The sequence below is a fragment of the Buteo buteo genome, chromosome 21 (genome assembly GCF_964188355.1).
Source record: "Buteo buteo chromosome 21, bButBut1.hap1.1, whole genome shotgun sequence".
In the NCBI taxonomy this organism is placed as follows: Eukaryota; Metazoa; Chordata; class Aves; order Accipitriformes; family Accipitridae; genus Buteo; species Buteo buteo.
In genome coordinates, this window is record NC_134191.1 from 8967191 (window position 1) to 8987493 (window position 20303).

Genomic DNA, 20303 nt, shown 5'->3' on the forward strand with positions numbered 1-20303 from the left:
GATGATACAATATTCATGTGAATCCCTGTTCTTGCTACTATTCACAAACGGGGTTGAATTCTGAACTAATGTATTGTCCTTTATCAAACAGTACAAATCAAACGCAAGTGCAAGGCTTCTTCTGTCTGAAGTCTGGTATATCACAAGGTTTGTGAGGTTCAGGGTTTGAACGTGCAACCATATGGCAACCGTGGCAACCCCTACACCACGGTGTATCCTATAGCTTGATTATGGGGAAGATCGCCCTTCCTTTAAGTCCTTCCTTAAATATCTTCCTGATATTTTAAACAGTGTACTCTAAAACAGGGAAGATGGCACAATGCAAAATACATGTCATGTGCTCCCTCTGAAAAATACCAAGAGAAAACTGGGCAGCACGTTCAGTTCTCGCTGAAGCTTTTGCATTGTGTCTAATGACTTTGGGATTTTCAGCAAGAGTCTTGTCTTTTCTCTTTGGTATGAAAAGTGCTGTAAAGCAAAGGGAGAGGGAGGAGGATGTACATCTACAAAACTAGATGATACCAAAGAACATGAAGCATCATTCATAATTGTGCAAAAGAATAATTATGCATGTCTGTCTTTTTGCACCTCTTTGTATGCAGCCCTTAATGCTGCCTTTCATATCTTTTCTCAGAAGGAAAGTGCTTCTGTTTTTGAAGGAAACAGTGCTTGTGATTTGTATGAGGAGTGTCGCTTATTTTTTTGTTAGCCTTTCTGCAAACCATTTCTCTTTCTCCCTAGAGCTATTCTGTCATAAAAGGTGAAGATTTTGAATTGCCTACATAAAATATTTCTCTGGAAGTGGAATCTAAGAGGGGACCAAAATCAGATACTAAAACTGAAGAGAATTTTAACTCTATAAAAAATGGCAGCAGCTGCTTCTGTGTAAGGAAAGCACAAATTATCCCTGGATTAACTCTATTAAACCGGCCTAGTAGTTACTGCTCCATCATCCTCTGTACAGGAAGGAAGCTGAGAGTAATTTACATCTCTTATCAGAAAAGAAATTGCCAAGGGATCATCAGTTTATCCACAGCTTCACCGAACAGATGCTCTCAGAGAAAGTTTTCAAGATGGCGTGAGCTGTATTTTAGGATCTAAGAGCAACGTAATCTGTTCAGATAAGACTATTGGGCAGGAAAAGGAAACTGCTTAAAACCAGGCAAAATACATCCCTGTTTCACTGGTGGGTCTGGCTGAAAGTGTGTCCTGACGAGCTCCAGAAGTCCTGTGCTGTGTAATTACCCCAAGTAATCAAGCATACACGAGCACTTGATCAGCTCTAGGTGTCTGCAAGCCCTATGTCTTCAGTTCAACTGGACACTCCACCTGCTCTGTCCTACTTAAAACAGGCCACAGAAAGTATAACGCATCTCTCTGTGTCCTTTAGCGCAACTTTCTTTTTCTTCTTTTTGACTGTCGGTCTCCTTTAATTTACCACCATGTACTTTCAGCTTCTGTGCAGTTGTAGCATGGCTCTTCCTCGGCACCATCTGCAGTGGCACAAGGCAAAACCTCGCTGCAGAAAGCCCCTGCCCCCTGTCAGTGCCTGAGCAGCGTTCCCTGCTGAATGGTGTTCTCCTTCCTCCCTTCTCTGCAGAGGGGTGCCCACCCTTGGTCGAGCAATGGTGCAGTTGCAGCAGATCCTGCTTATCTCAGCTCCTGCAAATCTCAGAGTTTTATGCAGTTGACTGTGCCTTGGATGGATGCTATCTAGAGATAGGCATTTAGGTATTGACTTATAAAGCTGCATGGTGGCTTGGAAAATACTAAAACTTGGTTTTTTGCTCAGCTGAAACTGGTCATCTCTGTGCAGGACATGGCTGGTGTTTCTAAGGGGTCCACTTACTGACAGTGCAGAATAGGTTCATTACCTGGGGAGTGATTTCTATTTTGTTGGAGAAAGAAAGAGGTAGAGGTGACATGGTAGGTCAGGGATGCGTTTGTTCTTGCCATGAACATGTTTGCATGGCCACATTCTGCTGTTAAATCTGCTGTCACGGGGTAAGCGTGTGATTGCCAGTCTTAGACTAGTTGACGGGCCGCTATCAAATTGAAAGATGGAGTGAGCTGAGCAGGCTCCACTGCAAAGCACCGCTGTGCCTGCAGGAACGCTGCAGATCCATGTGTGCAAAATGGGCCCAGCACGCGCCAACAGATACTCCAGGAGAGCCTGTCTCATGTCTTTTTACTTCCAATGAGTAAAGCTTCGTCTGTCAACCAGCACTTTACTCAGCAGTCCCTTCAGTGGGTATTACGGAAATGCTTTGTTAGACCCATTTCCACTCTGCTGTGGGCAGATAGAGCCAGGACCACAGGTGACCTGGGGGGCTTGTCCATGGACGTGGCAGGAGATGCCTGACCCAGCTCACAGAGGCCAGTTCCCTTCTGCATGCCCCTCTGTATGCACCCACGCTAGGCTTTTGCTCCGGCAATTCTAGACTCCTGACAATCCTCCTAGGCAGTCTTACAGCTGGGCGATTCACCTGGTATTTTCTAAAGAAAGCAGCTCGCTCTGCAGGACAAAACACCTCTCATCTTTTTTTATCTTCCTATTTCACGGTCTTTTTCTGCTGCTTTGTCTGACTGGCGCTCCCCCCGCGCCTGCCTCCTCTCTGCCAGCCGCAGCTCTCCTGGCTTCTGCTGGCTGCTGCTCTGCACCCGGGGAGGATAAATTGGGGCTCAGGGGAGACGGGGAGTCAGGTCCGTCTGCTCGCAGTGCCATCACCCCTCTGATGGGGGGGAGGACCACGGATAACCACAGCCGCTGGTGCTGGCAGGTATGGGATGTCACTAGCGCTGTTGCACAGGGTCAGGCCAAAGGCAGCCGGAGAGGATGATTAGAGAGGGGACGTGGGAGCTGAGGGTTGTACACCATGATCTCCCACTGTTTCCAGCAGTCAGTGTGCTGGGGACTTTCTCAGCTGCCTCAGGAGCTTCGATTTTGATAGCTCTCACCTATTACTTAAAAGCACCTGCACACGCCTGGGGTGTTATCACTCATATTTAAGCACTGCAAGGAGATGAGGTGCTGGTATCGTTTCAGCGTGGACTGAAGAGGGCTACTGGTGGCATCCTGCCTGTCTCGTCTGCAGGGAGCGCTCCCCAGCACGGTGATGTTGGAAGGAAACAGCCCAGCTCTTCCTCAGCAGCGTTTTTGGGCTGGTCCTGCAGCAAAACCCACTACCACTGCTGACAGATGCCTATGCCATCAAGCATCTGTGAACATCGAGTCCCATGTTGCTGATAGGTATTTAAAAAAATCTACCATGTCCTTAGGTCATCCTCAAGCTCTTTAATTATTGAGAGCTGACAGATATACCCCTGTGCTGGCACAGCTTCTTCCCAGCCTGCTGCATTCATCCGTTCTCAGCATCGTTAATAAAACAGCAGTTCTTGCTGGGCATTGATTGCTCTCCTGTGTTCAGGGCTTGGGAGAGGAGAGCCAACACAATATCCCCCTGTCCCTCTCTCGCCCTTCAGCTCTGCATCGTTCCCATGACATCTCCTGGTCTGCAGGAGTCTGTTAGGTTTTGACCCTTCTGCTGCTCTTGCAGTGGGAAGAGCATCTTCATCAAACGCCTTCTCCCTCCCTTCTGCTGTCAGTGTCCTGCACCTTGCAGGCTGCTCTCTCTGCAAAGCCTTCCCAGGCACCCTCAAGTTGTGCTGAGCCATCCTGTGCTACTTCAGCAGAGCTGGAGCGGGAAGGGATTTGGCCTCATCCGCCTGTGGCCATGTCACCTTTTAGCGATCTGAGTTGCCTTGGTGTTTACCCATCAGTTTGCAAAGATCAGGCCATTCATCCTTGTCCTTTCCCAGGGTGTTTTAACGGTGCTCTTGCAGTGCTGGTTGCCCAGGGTGGAAAGACCAGGGTATGGGAGAAGTGGGGACACACGTGTTATGTAACTGAAGGTAACATTAAATTAATTAATACAATGCCATTCCTGTCATCTTGTGACAGCAGGGCAGTCTGCAGAGATCTCCTCCCGTGTAGTAGCTTAATGTAAGCCTGCTCCTTGCACAGGTCAGAGGTTTCCCAGGGGCCTGGCAACCAGGACAAATGCAAAGCAATGCTGTTGGCTTGAGGAAGATGACTGGGCTCCCTCTAACAGGGCAGAACTTGGCTAGGCGAATGTTGTTGTGCAGTAACTTCCTTATTAAAACATTTGATAGAGCAAAATATAATCCTGTTTTCCCAAAGTGCATTTACGTATCTGGTGAGGTGCGACCACAACATCGCATGAAGTCCTAATTGCATCAAAATGTTCCATTTTAGCGGATGCAAAGCAGAAGCTTCACCTGATTTCATTATGCTTCCCAAAGTACAGCGGAAACCCCTGTCCATCTGGCAACATGTGGTTGTTGAGTGAGGAGCTGGAAAGTGTACTGGCAGGCAGTTAGTGGGCTTCCCAGCAGTGAAACCATGTTTTGTGGTACTTAAGGGGGATTTTTTATTTTTTTTTAACTGACACCATCTGAAGTCACCCTTTTTTTGCAGGTATTCCTGAAAAGCGACCGCGTTGCTAGAATGGTGCAGAGCGGAGGGTGCTCAGCGAATGACTCCCGGGAGGTCTTCAAGAAGCACATTGAGAAGAGAGTGCGCAGCCTGCCAGAAATTGATGGCCTCAGCAAGGAAACGGTCCTGAGCTCTTGGATGGCTAAGTTTGATGCTATTTACCGTGGGGAAGAGGATCCCCGCAAGCAGCAGGCTAGGATGACAGCGAGCGCTGCCTCGGAGCTCATCCTCAGCAAGGAGCAGCTCTACGAGATGTTCCAGAACATTTTGGGGATCAAGAAATTTGAGCATCAGCTTCTGTACAATGCATGTCAGGTAAGGTCCTTCTCCCAGGTTGGGTGGGAGTGGAAGGGGTTTTCTTGGGGAAGGGCTTGCCAATGGGAAATATTGCTATTATGAACTGGAAACTTTGGGTTTGACCAGACTGTTTTTGAGAGAACTTCCAACAAGGAAGCAGGGTTTGGTTCATGGCAGGACTTCTGCACTGCCAGTTTTGTTCCGGCTGCCCAGGTGGGCCTCCTTCTCTTGTTTGTGCTTGTTTTCTTGTGAAATCCCATAGGATTGCTGAGTTGGGAAAATTTTATTCCTCCAGCTCTGTGTCTGGATGACCAGGTCTTTGATGATGCCTAAGTGGGCTGTTTTGCTGTGACTTGCTTGCCTTTCCTCTGTCACATCACCAATCTAAATGACAGAAGTACGTTCTGGCAGCCTGCAATAACCTTATTAGTACTTGAAGCTCAGATGCCCCTGGGGTAGATGTCTTATGCAAACTCACTTACTGAGGTTGTATGGGTTCTCCTGAAGTAGACGGAGCCCCTGTGACCCCTGCGTGCCTGTGGTGGAAGGAGAGAGTGTCCCAAACACCCTCAGGGTGGCTCTGCTTGTGCTATGAGTTCCCAGACAGATGAAAACTTTTCCCATTCCTGTCTTTTTCTCCCCCAGTAAGAGCCAGTTCCCCAGAGGCATAGAGCTGGGACTCTGTAGTGCTGCTTGCATTTCCAGCAGCTCTTGCTGAGGGTTGTCAGTGGCTGTCCAGGCTGTTGGTGACCCAGATTACGGTCCCTTGCTATCAGATATAAATATCACAGGCAGGTTAAAGGATGTCAGAGTCACGGGGAGGGTAAGGTAATGCTGTGGAATGTTTTCGGAGGAGCAGCAGACCTCAATCTCTCCCCCGTAATTCAGGGCTTCAACTCCTTACTGAAACTAATACATTTGAGACCAATTCTGTCTGTGTTCTGTCTAGACATTTCCAATTCTTTTTAAGACATAGAAAATTATGTTTGATCTGTTTTTTCTCCTGTAAAGAGCTTAATTATCTTGCATTTGTTTTTCCTCATCTCAGACCTTAATGGCAGAGTAGGGAGAGGATAATAAATGTCCTTGAGTAAGGCATCTTCATAGCAAAAAAGCAACAGCAAGGACTGCATTGGTCCTCGTAAATTGTATTTACAAACCAGATTTTATGCCTCCATCTTCTGTTGGAGGACTTCTTTAAAATCAAAACCATAATGTCTTCAGGGATGTGTTGAGAGCAGAGTCAGTTCTGCAGTGGTTTTTTTTTAACTTAAACCAGCTCAAACACTGTGTCTTTCATCCTCCCTTGACCTGTGCTCAGCTAAGGAACTAGGGTGGTTTTGCGTGAGCGTGTGTGTGATCCTATTCTCTTGCTTTGTGGGTCCCGGTGATGCAGAAAACAGTATTTAATCGTGGCTGCCCTGCTTTGTGGATGATCTCTGCTTATGAGAGCCTTTCTGGCTGACACCACAAACCCAGTGGGTGCTCCCTGCAGATTGCCCCTTTGCATTGAGCAACCTGTTTCCTGCAGTAGGTCCTGGTTTTACTCTGAAAGTGAAGGATTTAATTCTGGGTCTTTTCTAATACTCAGAGGCAGAAAACCTGTAATTTAAGTTTCTAGAGAAAGACGTAATTTCTGTTGAAAGCAAGTATTAGCACGGGAGTTACTCTGGTTTTAATACCTGGATAGTAAGGATTAGCTATGCAGAAGGGAAAGCCCTTTATACAAGGCACGGCTCAGAAAGCTGCCAGGCCAGCAGTTGTACAGCCTTTTGGTATTTTCCTGGGGTACAGTACAAGTGGTTACGGTGCCATGGTGCCAGCATGGTGGGGTGGGAGCCTGCCCCACGGGGAGCGGAGGTGGGAGCAGGTCGCTGCTGCTCCTTCTCCCGTTAGGTGCTGTAGGGAAGGCAGCAGTAAGCACCCAGGGAAACTGCAGGCTTTGCTGTGGGGACCCTTATTTCAGTGTTACCTGTGGTCATGTCATCTGGGCTATAGGAGAGGGATGTCGGGAGCTCTCTGGCCACCAGCAGCCCTTAGGAGAATAGCAGCAGCTGCTCTGCACTTCCATCTTGCAGTGAAGCACCAAAATTGGTGTTGACCACTACTTCTTCCCACAGGGTCTCAGCCATCGCTTGCAGCCAGTCTGTTGTAGGGTATAAGTAAAACCTATCGACCTACATATGTTTTTGTTTGCTTAGCTTCTATGGGGAGCTCCTGGCAAAAGTTGAAGGTGCTTGCCACTTGACTAGTGTGTTTTCTGCAGCAGAGCTGCAGGGGAGAGCAGAAAATGGTATGGAATGAGCAGTGATTCGGTAACCTGCCCCTTTTCCCCCGTGAAAACTTCCTCCTGATTTCTCGTGATGAAGCATCGGCATCAGCCCTGAAACAGGAGATTTTTCCTTTTCCCACCTAAACTTTAGTAGCAACTTATTTCCTACTGCAAAAGCTCTCGGAGTTCACACAGGGCAGATTTCAAAGCCACAATGGCAGTTGGGTGCCCGATTGCTGCAGGCTGGAGATGCAAGTCAAGCCCTGGGCACTGCCCTTCGTGGCTTGGAAACTCTCCTGTGCTGTAACCCCTTGGACTGCGCTGAGCCGCTCTGCATCGGAGTGGGAAGCCTGACACCGATTAGGGAGCCAGAGGCACGTGCCAACATTACAGCACTAAAGCCAGAGACATCTGGAGAGAGGAGAATTGCATGTACAGCATTGCAACAGCCTGGATTGGTGCTGGGTGGGAGAGGACCCAGGGCAGCTGGAGGGGAGGAATGGCTCCCCACTTTACATGTAGATATGTGCTGTGGCCACGGCAGGGCTGGGACTGGCTTCTGCAGGACTTTCTTCCAGCCGCTTGGTCTCTCCCCTGCCCCACCACTTCATATTTTCATAAAATTTTATTTGCCGCATCTGTCTCTGTTTGACAAGCCGTCTTCTGTAAACAGCTCTGCTCTGCCAGCCTGTCCTGAAATCAGCAGTGAGCTCCCTTCCCGGCTGGTTTTGCAAACACCTCTCAGCCTGCGCCTGGAGCTGTACTTGCAGCACAGGGCACACCTGTTGAGCTTTGGGGCACTGGCCCCATAACCTCTAAAAATGGTCATTTATTTCCATTGTGCTGTTTTGGTTTGGTCCGGATTGTGTTTCGGTCAGAGTCAGCCCAAGCAGTGCTCATTTGCCTCCCTTTGAAGACACAGCGACTCTGTTGGTCTGACTCTTGTGTCGTCGGAATTAATTGGAAGTACAACTTAAATTTTTTTCATAATAATTTGATTGAAGCTTCTGTCACCTGTTTTGTAAGAACAAAATATTGTATATAATCTGTTTGTAAATAAGCTGTAATTAAAACAAAAAGCACTGGCGTTTTCCTGGATGTGCTGAAATTACAATATTCCCAGAAATGCCATGCAGGCTCAAGTTGTGCACATGTGGGTGATTAATACATGCACTTTCCTCCCTTGGGCAGCGGACAGGCAGCTCCTGCTGGAGCCCACCGTGGACCCTGGCTCAGCAGCCTGCCATGGTGCCAGCCACAGGCTTTGCACTGAGACTGAGCAAACCTCCCAAACAACTCTGGGGGCAATAGCAAGCTTCCCAGTGGTGGTTTGGCGCTGTATAAACTACGCTTATTTTTGACCTACGCTTGTCTGCCGTGCATGGGAGGAATTGGGAAACGGAGCCTTTTCCCTGGCAGGCTGTCTGAATGCCATCACTCTTTCTGGAGCGGCAGTGTGGGGCTGTTAATGCAGTTTATCAGTCAATCACCTGTCTTTAGAAAAGCAAAGCCTATCAGCTTCTCCTGTTGCTCTCGTCTGCTGGGAGCAGAGGGGCTGGCTGGTCTGACGTGCTCTCCCTTGCTTTGGTGTGCAGGGTGCAACTGCCCCAGGGGCTGTGTAAGGAGGCAAGGGGTAAGAAGGCTTTGCCTAGTTATTTTCCTCCTAAAGCATGAGCAGGAATGGTGCCAAGAGCCCCTAACACTTGCTTGAACTTCTCCTGCAGTCTGGAAGGAAGGTGCTTTATGTGGCCTCCTGTTACATCATACTGACTGATTGCATGACGATTGCATCACTAGGACAGCATTTCCATTGACTTCTGAAATAATATTTTGTTTGTGCAGAAGAAGGGTGATTTCTAAAGGGATTATATATATTTTTTTTAATACAACATCCCCAGGTGGTATGAGATAAGTATATTCTAAATGTGATAGCAGTGATATAGCAGGATCTGGGATAGCAACAGAGCAAAAGGGATTGATGCAGTTGGAAAGGCTTTTAGGAAACAAAGATGGGAAGTGGTGTTGTAGCAGAATGGTTGTGGAGATAACGGTGGTGTTAAGCACAACCTCTGACTAAAGCATTTTAAATAATACACAGAGGCTTAAGTTTTTTGCATAACACACACTATGTGGCTTGGTGTTTCTGCTCCACTGGAGTCAGCGTGGGAATTGAGTATCTCTGGTGCCAGCAGCGAGCTCCTCTGCTGTGCAAGAAGCATCGTGGAGGGAGAAGTGTGTTTCAGTCTTGGGTTTCTGGTCCAGAACCTGTTGGCAAGGCTTGAGTTTAGCTCTTCTGCTTTGTAATTAACTTGTGACTGTGGAAGGATCATACAGGAGCTATTTTCTATAAGTGTTGGGCAATTGCAAACTTGGGTCTTTGCTGCAGTTGGCATTTCCTTGGGTATGAGCCATGTATTTCCCACTGACCTTCATGATGGCTGAATTGCGGCAGCATCTCTGAAAATCAGGCTGTGGCTTTCTCTCCATTTTATTCTTCCCCAGTTGTAGGGCAGTGATTTACTTTTCTATCTCAGACTTTGTTTGAAAGTCATTTTTAGCAACAGTGAGAAGAAAAAGAGCTAGTACAGTGCTGTTCAGTTAATCCAGCAGCAGTAGCTGATGTCCAGACCACATCTGCGATGAGCTGCACACTTCCATCCTCCTGCTTTGGAGGAAGCATGGGACTCTGCGCTGTCCCTGCAGGACTGTCTGAATTCACAGGCTTCACAATCGGACTTTCTCTTCTTTCCTGGGCCTGAAGTGTCGCGTACACTCTGGTATTCTTGTTAAACGTGCAAAATACCTGTGCTAAGCTTCCAATTTCATCCAATTCCCTTAGATATTAGATTTGAAAACAAATAACTAAATAGATGCATGTCAAGTCTGCTGAGTAATACATGGTAATACATGGCTGTGGTTTTTCAGCATCTGTAGAAGGTAAAACATCAGAGAAGCATGCATGTGTGAGTGGGCTACAACACAGACTGAGTCCCATCGCTGTCTGGTGGCTATTTTCACATAAAGGGCTGAAAGCCTCTAACCAGTGCAACTGGAATTGTTTCATAAGTTTGGGGGGGCTGTGATTTTAGCTAGGAAACACTTCAACCCAAATTTTGACGACCAGAGCTGGCTTAAAACTAGAATTCACTGTTTTGACATTTATTTTTGCAGCTGAATTAGGACACCGTGTCCAAAGGCTGACATTTCTCACAAAGCAGAAAGTTCCGCTGCCAAAAAAATTGGTTTCAGAAGTTTTAGCAGAAAAGATATTTAGGATTTCTGTCCTGAATCAAATGTTTGATTTTAGCTCAAGTCAGTATTAGAGATGATTTGCTGAGGTGGTATCTCACCTTCTGCCCCTCTCTCATCTCTGCAGTTCAGGTGGTTTTCCCAAACTTCATTTCTTGACTCACTGCAGTGCATTGAGCCCATTGCAGAAATGCTGCGGTGGTACTTGGAAGATGCAGCCCAAGTTAGGGCAGAAACAAGTAGGGACAGAAAACCCTGTGAGGCACTGTAACAGCTCAGACAGTGAGATGAAGGTTAAGGCGACCTCAGAATAAATGTTTGATTTGTGTTTATCCTCCCCAAACCAAGTATTTAATTTAGTTTGTTGTGATGAAAAATTCCCAGGCATGCCTTGCGATGACAATTAAGCCCAGGTTGTTGCGCACAGCGTGGAGTTACCTGTCTGTGCACATCTCTCTGTCCCTTCAAGTCAGAGATACAGAGGTTTAGTATCAGATCACTCCCTTCTGTTCCCTATTCATCATTTTTAAAGAACATAAACCAATTCCTTTTTATTCTAGCTTCATCTTGAAGCTCAATGCCTGTGAAATGGCCATCTGCAGTTCTGGACATTTAAGCACTAATGCTGGCTATAACAACCCCTCCAAAAGGGCAGGAGGTTTTGCTTCAGCCCCAGAGTCCCTGCAAACAGACCATCACGGGGTGGGGTGGTGAGCCAGGGCTGCAGTGGGGCTACAGGCAAGGACCAGCGAGCGTCCGTGGGATCCTCTCTCCAGGGCTGGATACCTGGATGCTGTGGACAACCAGCAGCTTCAGCCAGCACCGCTGTCCCCCTTGCAAATCCGCAGGGCATCAGCCAGACCCCTTGGCTTTTTTTCCCCCTCTTTCACTCCTTCAAAACACCTTTCGGTTGCTCTGCCTATCTCCGCACTGTGAGCGTTTCCCCCCCCCACCTTAAAACAAAGCCACCACCAATAAAATGGGTTAAGGTGGTTTTGAGATGATCAAAAGCCTCAAAATCCATAAAGCATCATACTCTGTTTTCAGTAATTCAGTATTTATTTCCATGGAAACGGAAATGGCAGCCTGGAGCCTTCTGCAGGGTTGTAATTACTCCTGTAGCAGCCAGTGGCAGCCGCAGCATGCCTGTCAGGGCTCGAGCATCTCCCAAAGACAGCAGTGATTTAGTGCCCGATGGGAAATTGAAAAAGAAAAAAGCGTTGGGAAGTGAATGAAATTTTCTCCTTCATAATAACACGACATAGATACATGTGGTCCTTTGGGGAGAAGGGGGAATTGCCCTTCTTCATCGGCTCAGGGTGCGATACTTTGAAGAGTGACGTTGGCATGGGAGGGCAGAGAAATTGAGAGGGGACAGAGCAATGTCAGGGATGGGGTAAGTGCGATGTCTGCCTCCATTGGACCCTCGGCTGCCAACCACCCCGTTTGGGAGAGGTTTGCTGATGAAGGTCACCCAGGAGGTACAGAGCGGTCCCCTGATTGTCCCTGTTGGTCCCATGTGGTACAGAAACAGCGACCCTACATGTGATGCATCGTTTAGTGTCTTTATAATTAGGAGCAGCAGAGGTGGTTGAGATGGGACATCTGTCTGCTCCAGCATCCGACACACGGTCTCCTCCAGCATCCAACGGAGAGCTGTGGGGAAGAGCTAGGCCAGTTGGAAGAGGACATGGCGGTGAGCAGGGCAGCCCTGCCAGCCCAGCAATGTGCCCCAGTGCTGTTGCTTTTTGGGGAGGAAAATGCAGTGATTGCTCTCCGCCAGGGTGGGACCTGCTCCCCCAAGCTGTCATCACCGAGCGTCTGATTTGCAGAGACACGTACGGACCTACATGGGCGTCCATTAGCTGTAGGATCAGCTTATGTTCTGTGCTGTTATGGACTTAGAGAACAATCTTGGCCCCCGTAATTAAATTTAAAGCAAATTAGCTCTTCCATTAAACAAAATAAATCTGACGTAGCCTAATGCTGTATTCTCTAGCTATGGCTGATCAATCGCTCCTGCAAAGAGCAGGCAAATGCTGCTGAGCAGATGGTCTTGGCTGAGGCATGGTCAATTAAACTAATTAAAGATGCTTTCATTTAATCAGAGGGTGTTTTAACCCTGTTAGCTGCCAGTTGGGGATGTATGTTTTCGTGCACTAGGAACTTCCAGTTCTGGCCCTACTATGGAGATCTTCTGGTTCTACAGTCCCTTTACAGAAACCAGGCTACAGTGTGCAACCGAAGAGCAGATGTTTAGCAGAGAAATTATAATGTCATGTAACAATAGTGAAGACTTGCAGAGGAAAAGTCAGTCATTTTCTTCTAACACTAACCAGAGATGTTTATTAGACTGAAGAAGTCTTCTGCACTGAATCCTTCCCACGCTACCTCCTGCCAGCCTTCCCTCTGGGTTCAGGGGTGTGGATGCCTCTCCACAGCCTAGCCAAATGTCCCTTGTTCCACCAAACCAAGCGGTGGCTCGTTATGGCGCATTATTCAAGGGACAGAAAATGGTTTCAGCATCCAGACAGGTTCTGGAGCAGAGGAACAGCCTCTTGTTTCTGCTCTCTGCTGCCATGCAAAACGTTTTGGCTGCTGAAAGCCCCTCCGCCACAGTGTTCTGGAGATGGATTTAGTTCATTACTTGCTGCAGAAGCCCATGGGGACTCCTCCGAACCAAAGCCCTCTTTTAGTTAGCTTAATAGAGCACTCAGTCGTTATTTGTCACAACTGGGCACCCTCGCTGTTTCCTGACCCCCCCCTTCCGATCTGCTGCTCTGCTCCCCTGCCCTCACTGTAAGGGGTGACACCACTTGCCAGCGAGGCAAGTGCAACCAAGAGAGCTCGTTAGCCTAATGGAAAAGCATGCAAAAATATCTCAGGAAGCAGCAGTAGAGAGGACTAAGGCATCCAGAGCATTAGTGACCCCTTGCTGGGCAGCACCGAGGGGCTGCAGCACGCTGGGACCAGGGGTCCTCTGCATTCCCAGCAGCTCGTACAAGTTAAATTAGAAACAGTTGTGCTTTATCCAGAGGCCACATGGGCAACTTCACGCATCAGGCCAGATCTATCCTGCTACAGCAGTATTGATCCCTGCAGGTACATTAGGGCTAAAGTCAGGATGATTTTCAAGATGTTCATCCTTTGTAAAATGGTTTTTAGTCATCTCTTTAGCTAGGGGTTTTTGTGGTGCCGTATCAGCTGAACGCTCTTCGTTGTCTGTGTGGACTGATTAATTTCCGCAGTTTAAGGTTTAAATTACCATCAAGATATCTCTTCAGTTTTATTTTTGTTTCAATTGGCCCATGAATACTTTTCATCATCTGCATTCATGCTGCAAAGGAATGCATAAAAAATAACCATGGTTACCTTATAAAATATCAATGACTTGACATTTTCAATCTACCTTAACCCCTCTATTTAGGGACTGCTAATTCTCTGTTTTCACTGAAAATCTAGGTGTTGGCATGACTTTCCTGCTGCTTAGCCAGATATTTATTTTTTTTTCCCCCATCAGATCAGAAGCCTCATTTCCAATGTATGTTTATTAATATAATGCCATTTCCCTACCACCACCTTGCATTTTGGAAACAATAAGTTGAGTGGTGAATTCCTGGCTCTGGGTAGGAGCAACTGGGGAAAAGTATGAAGGACTGAAGTAGCTGATGATGTGCTGATCTGTTGATGCTGCCATTTGCAGACTAGCAGAGGTCTCTGGGAAGGGAAACACTTCAGCCCTGAGATTATTAACTGGGAGACCTGTTCTGGTGCCTGCTGCCTCTGCAAGTACCTGGCTGCTTCCAGCTCTGAGCTTTATTATAGGAATAGATCAGAGCAGAAGGGAGGGTCAGGAAGATGGACCATTCCCAGCACAGCTGTGCAGAGGGAAATGCTGAAGCGGTGGGGAAGGTTTTGCAGAAGCTAGAGGATTAGGAAAAGTTCTTGAGCATCATAAAATGTGACAACATTCAGGAATTATAGCTTGAAACCATTTCAGTGGAGAGGAGATTTGGGATGGTGCAAAATATAAACCCCAGAGGTGTTACCTTTGCGTTGGCAGAGAGGAGACTACTGATAGAAATGGGGGAGCAAGTGGAGAAGAAGTTGCTGAATTCAGGGAAACTCCTTGGCACTGAAAAACCCAACAATCTCGTGGGGCACATTGCCGCTGTGCGGGGTGGCATAGCCTCAAAACACCTGGTGGGTCTGCCCAAGGAGAAGCCAAGCCAAATGTTGTCCATCATGGGGGACGCGGTAGCCAAAGGTGGTACATAAAATCAGGTGTTTATTGCTGATCCCCCCAAAAAAGAACCTAAAACGTAACTGAGATGGGTTGGAGTGCGAATTCTGAGTTCAGCTTCCACGTGGTCTTGTTCCCAGAGGTGGCATTCGACTCTCAAAATGCCATGTTTATTTTGAGCGATCTCTCTTGCTTCCCTAACTTTGAATTCAGTGCAACCCACCGTCCGTAAAAACCAGTTCCTCAGCATGTCCTGTGTTTTATTAGGAAAGGAAAATATCACTCCTCCTCTTTGTCTTTACCTCACCCAGAGATGGTGAGCGGAAGACGTGACAACGAAATGACCCCACTGGCCCCCTTCGGAGACAGTAATCTTGTTTTTTCTTTGAGCAGCATTTGTTCCCTGCAGTACATGTTCCTGTCAATCAGCCCAGGAGGCCCTGGGAGACAGAAGGGGTGTTATCCAGACCTCTCTCTCTTTAAGCAAGGAACTGCTAGCTGCAAAAGAACCCATATGTGATGCTTATCTTAAGGAAGGCTGGAATACTTAATAAGACATAACTGGTGCATGACCCTGCACTATGTTAATGCCTCTCTTTCTCTTCCTTTTAACTGGAAATACAATGCAGCTGCTAGAATTTAATTTTGCATGTAGGTCTTTAATTTGAATTCCACATGAAAACCTCAATGCTTTGCAGCACTTCAACCCTCACTCCTGTATTTTATCACTGAAATCCTATTGCTTTCCTGAGGAACTTTCAATGCCCATCTCATGAACAAAATGGAAAGATACTGTTGTAGTTGCATACAGCAGGGGTTATACATGGTCGTGCTGGATGCTTGTGCCAGAGCGCCAGGGTCTTCGTGTCAACCAGCAATGTCTTGTTGGAGAATCTGGACTGGTTTTCACTGAGCTGTGCTAGCCTGACGTTACACACTACTCTCAGTTTTCTTTTTATCATCTTAAATAGAGAGATCATTCTTGTGACATGCATCATCCACTAAGTGAATATTTTGAAAGTTCTGTATTAATATTTTACTGAGTTTTCTCTAATCTTTATTTCTGAAAGAGGTGGTTTCTCCAAGGCTGCTTCTACCCCTTTGCAATCGATATCATGTTCAGTATTTCAGAAGAGAGATCTATTTAAAAAATAGATGTGTTATTCACCAGTCCTTTCCTCTACTCCCTACATTTCATTCTTCAGACTACCAGTGTTTCCGTGTCACTTGACAAATGCTTCATGCCACAGCTTGGGATGTGATAGACAGTGTCATTTTAATTCAGAAAAAACTTTGGGAGTCAGATGGATCAGGCCATAGAAAGTACTGCGTGAATATAAAATACAGCTGGGTTAATCCTCCAGTTTGCATCTAAAAAAGTACCAAAAGTACCAAAATAAAAAGAGAATAGGTATATTTCTTAAGAGAAATGAGGTGCCAAGAATTTTCTTCAGAAGGATATCAAAGTAGGCACGTATTTGTTCCCACTGAGCTGACTTAAATTGGGAAATGATCAACAAACTAGATTTCATGCATTTCAAAGGCTCAGTCTCAATATTCCAAACTACAGGGAATGCAACTTATATAAGCTGTTCCTTACCTCTATTTCAGTGTTGAGTTTTCATATTCAATATACTATGGTTTTTCTGGAACATCTGATTCTATTCATGTTTTGTGAGAAATTAGAGTGCAAGTTCAATGGGGAATTAGATGCAAGACAGCTTCAAATATAGCCTCTCGTGTATTTAAAAGGCAGCTGTAGTAGCTTAAAGTCATACAGAAACTGTGCTGGCCTCCATTGCACAGACTTTGTTGTATAATGCAGGGTGGCACTGATATTTCCTAGCAGGAGTGATCTATGCGTTTTTCATGTGTTGTAGCCTTTGGTCCAGTTCTTTTGCCTCTGAAATAGAGGACAGTAAGAAAATAGGGAGGTGATGGCACAACATTCTTTGTCGTTCGGTGTGAAGTCTTTGTAGAAACGTCATTACAACAAAAGAGGGAAAATTATTGCATCCCCCCATTTAACAAAGAGTAGGGTGGTGTGACAGCCATTCCTTCCAAAGAGTATTTTCAGATTAAAGGCAATATTGTGCTGAAGTTCATGTAATATGGGAAGACCTAGAAGACAAAGGAGAGAGGTATAAGTCTCTCTGCAGGTTGTGCAGCCAGCTCAAAGTCAGGCTTCAGGGGCACGTGTTTTGCTGTAGATGCTGTAAAGTTGGAGACTGTTGTTATTAAACAGTGACAGCTATGGCAGGGAAGCGAGCAGAGTTTCCCAGCATGGCTGTATATGAGCCCCAAGTGCTGGTGGCCCAGGAGAGCGCAGTGGGGGCTGGAGGTTGGAGTCTGAACTGTGTGGTGTCCCCATGTCACTGGGATCCCAGTCACAACCAGTTTCCTGCGCCCTGTGGGCTCCTGGGCACTGGGGGAGCCGAGCTGCGTGCTCGTGTGTTCATGGTTGACCCTTAAGCCTTCCTTAGAGAGGGCAGAGGAGGGGCCGGCCGAAATTATAGGCTTTTCACGCAACAAAGGAGACCAAAGTGCAGATGCATAGTTTTGCTGTCCTCTTCTGAGCGTCTGTTGTGGTTTAACCCCAGCCAGCAACTAAGCACCACGCAGCCGTTTGCTCACTGCCCCTGCACCCAGTGGGATGGGGGAGAGAATTGAGGAAAAAAAAAAAAGAGGTAAAACTCATGGGTTGAGATAAGAACAGTTTAACAGAACAGAAAGGAAGACAATAATAATGATAACAATAATATGACAATAATAATAAAATAAATGAAATATACAAAACAAGTGATGCACAATGCAATTGCTCGGCACTCACCAACCGATGCCCAGTTAATTCCCAAGCAGTAATTCCCCCCCAGGCCAACTCCCCCCAGTTTATATACTGGGCATGACGTCCCATGGTATGGAATACCCCTTTGGCCAGTTTGGGTCAGCTGTCCTGGCTGTGTCCCCTCCCAACTTCTTGTGCCCCTCCAGCCTTCTTGCTGGCTGGGCATGAGAAGCTGAAAAATCCTTGACTTCATCTAAACACTGCTTAGCAACAACTGAAAACATCAGTGTGTTATCCACATTCTTCTCATACTAAATCCAGAACATAACACTATACCAGCTACTAGAAAGAAAACTAACTCTATCCCAGCTGAAACCAGGACAGCATGCTGCCAGGGGAGTGAGGTTTGCAATGACAAAAGGTGCTGGGGAGGAAGCAAGCACAGTGACAGACAGTGACCCACAGAGAAGCGCACACAGACTTTGCCCTACACCCTGCTGACTTTTGGTTAAATGTACCTACTTGTTCTCATGGGTGCTGGGACGTGTCCCATGCTCATTTCTGCATCGTGACCACCTACCACCTGTGTTTACAGCTATACTGGCAACAGCAGCAAGATTGCAGGTCTCCAGTTGTCATTAGTCCACAGGAAGGGAAATTGGGCAAGATCTATACTGAGGTTATTTTGCTCCAGGTACCAACATAAAAAGGTAAAACATAGGACACAGAAAGCAAAATACCAGGTCACCAACAAAGCTAGGAGATCTTGGCGGGTAGCACAGATTGCAGGAGGGTGCTGGAGGGAGGCATCGAGTGTAAGGCTTTACTCCTTGGTTGTTCCTTAGCAGAAGGAGCATCAGTGAAGAGGTTCCTCGTTCCCAGGTTGAGGACCATGAGCTGTTGGCTTTTGTGGAGGGTTTTGCTAAACATAACTAGCTGCTTTTGTGACCTAGCTAAGTCCAGAGATGACAGCGAGAAAGTCTTTTGGATGGTTTAAATAATAAAATTCTAATAGTAGAATAATTAAATGGTCTCTTATTTGTTCTCAACACCAGTCATTTATCCTGCTGATAGTTCTGCCAGTTTGCTGGTGAGCTCATGTTGTCCAACATTGGTGAAATGAGCTGCAGGCATGTGTTTGGCTGCCATTACCAGGAGTCTTGTGCGCCTGCGTACAGAGCTGAGACCAGGACTGATAAAATAGCTGCAAAACAGAGATGTGGTTTCATGGAGAAACTATTGACACAATAATTTTATTAAATCAGGTGATGCCTGTGACATTTGATAAGCATGTAATTTGCCAGCACAGCACTTCATTTTTTTGTTTTAAAATCCCATTAAAACCCGGTGCTCTTTATTTCTGATGCAGGCTGTTGTATAAGCAACAGTTTCTCATTGCTGTACCCACCGTCTCCTTGTGGCTTGAAGTCTCATTCCCTACCTTCCCTCCCCGTGCATATCCAAATTCTGAAAAACGTAAAATATTGAGCAGCCATTTTCAGTCACCTTCTAACTCAGTTCTTCATTCACCTTTCTGCTTGTGGATTTTCTCTTTACTTGGCCTTTTCCTCCCTAACAGGGGATTTTGGCTGGGAACAGTTGTGCTCAGATGGTTAAGTAGCAATTGAGTGTAAATTAGCTGAAGGGGCTGTGGCTGCCACTGTCAAAATGATTCCAAAATAACTTTGTGGAGGAGAGTGAGTGTTGGGTCAGACGAGAGCGGCACGGTTTGGATATGCTTGGGGGGAACAGAGTTAGAGAGGACAGTACAGGCTAGATTAACAGAAGAGCAATGCACTTGAAATACTGGCTTATATGCTATCAAAGGTCCATAATAAAATTACAGTGACCACTCGTGAGTATGCAGCAGCAGTATTTGGGAAGCTCTGCATTTCCCATAAACATCTGCAGTATTTGCGATGAGGACCGCCTGGTTTCTTCGAGGTTGGTACAACAGCTTTCCTCTGGGAAGTCCTCGCTGACCGTGTGGTCCTTAGCAAAGCGAGAGGAGAAAACTGGCCACCAGTTTTGCTAATGGTTTGGCTAATTAATGTGCTGCTGTTCTCTCCGGGTGGCAGCAGCTGCAGCCCTGCTGCTCCCCCAGCACCACCTGGTTGGTGGCAGGAGGTGACTCTGCTCCTTTCCCCTGCATTTCTTTTGCCAGCCGTGTAACTCCTGATCTTCTTTATTACCACTTAACGTAGGCAATTGTTCAGGGTCATTGCTTGGTCAATCTGTTCCGCCTTTGTGTATGGCGATTGCAAAACAGCTGAGGATGTCTGGCAGCTGGTAGAAGTTTTATTTCTGCAGATGAAAATAGCCAAAGATACGTTCAAGGAGATAATTGGGATCATTAAACTTTCCTATCATAATGCCAGTTGCAGTTTTATCCATTGTATGGCTAAAAACATAAGCAGCATCAATGAACCAAAAAAAAAAAAATCTCTTTCTATCCCAAATATACCAGCAAAAACACTGGCGTTGTAACATCAGAGTATGGGCCTGATCTGAGCATCGTCGCTAGTGATCTTGAAAAGACCTGGTCTGCTTCAAAATAAGGGTGATTTTCTGGATGATGACCATCAAACTACATTTTGTTTAGGCCAAGGCAGCGATTACCACTGTCACATGAAGCACCATGTGAACGACTACAAGTCACTAACTCACCCTGATATCTGGGAGAGCTGGTGTCTCAATGCCTTAAATTTTGTCTCATCTGCAGTCAGGATAGCAATAGATGCGCGAGATGATTTAGGGAAGGGCAGCGCAGGATGCAAGGGCAGGAGAGCAAGCACATCTGTCTCCCTAAGGCTTCGTGCCATACCAGCATGCCACAGCAGAAGGGAATCTCTCTCCACTGTTGCATGAAATTACTGGATGCCAGATATCAATCAAAAGTAAATCACTCCTGTTCAAAGACGGAGAGTTCATAAGAATCATT

At 46.5% G+C, this 20303-nt stretch overlaps 1 protein-coding gene across 12 annotated transcripts in view; it reads left to right on the forward strand.

The window, feature by feature from the left end:
* The window catches only part of CADPS (calcium dependent secretion activator), a 221040-nt gene that overhangs the window by 43764 nt on the left and 156973 nt on the right, over nt 1-20303 (forward strand). For all 12 annotated transcript variants that reach the window (XM_075053380.1, XM_075053382.1, XM_075053379.1 and 9 more), the window contains exon 3: nt 4499-4831. In XM_075053380.1, coding sequence (XP_074909481.1) covers nt 4499-4831 — 333 coding nt within the window. The remainder of the gene's footprint in view (nt 1-4498; nt 4832-20303) is intronic.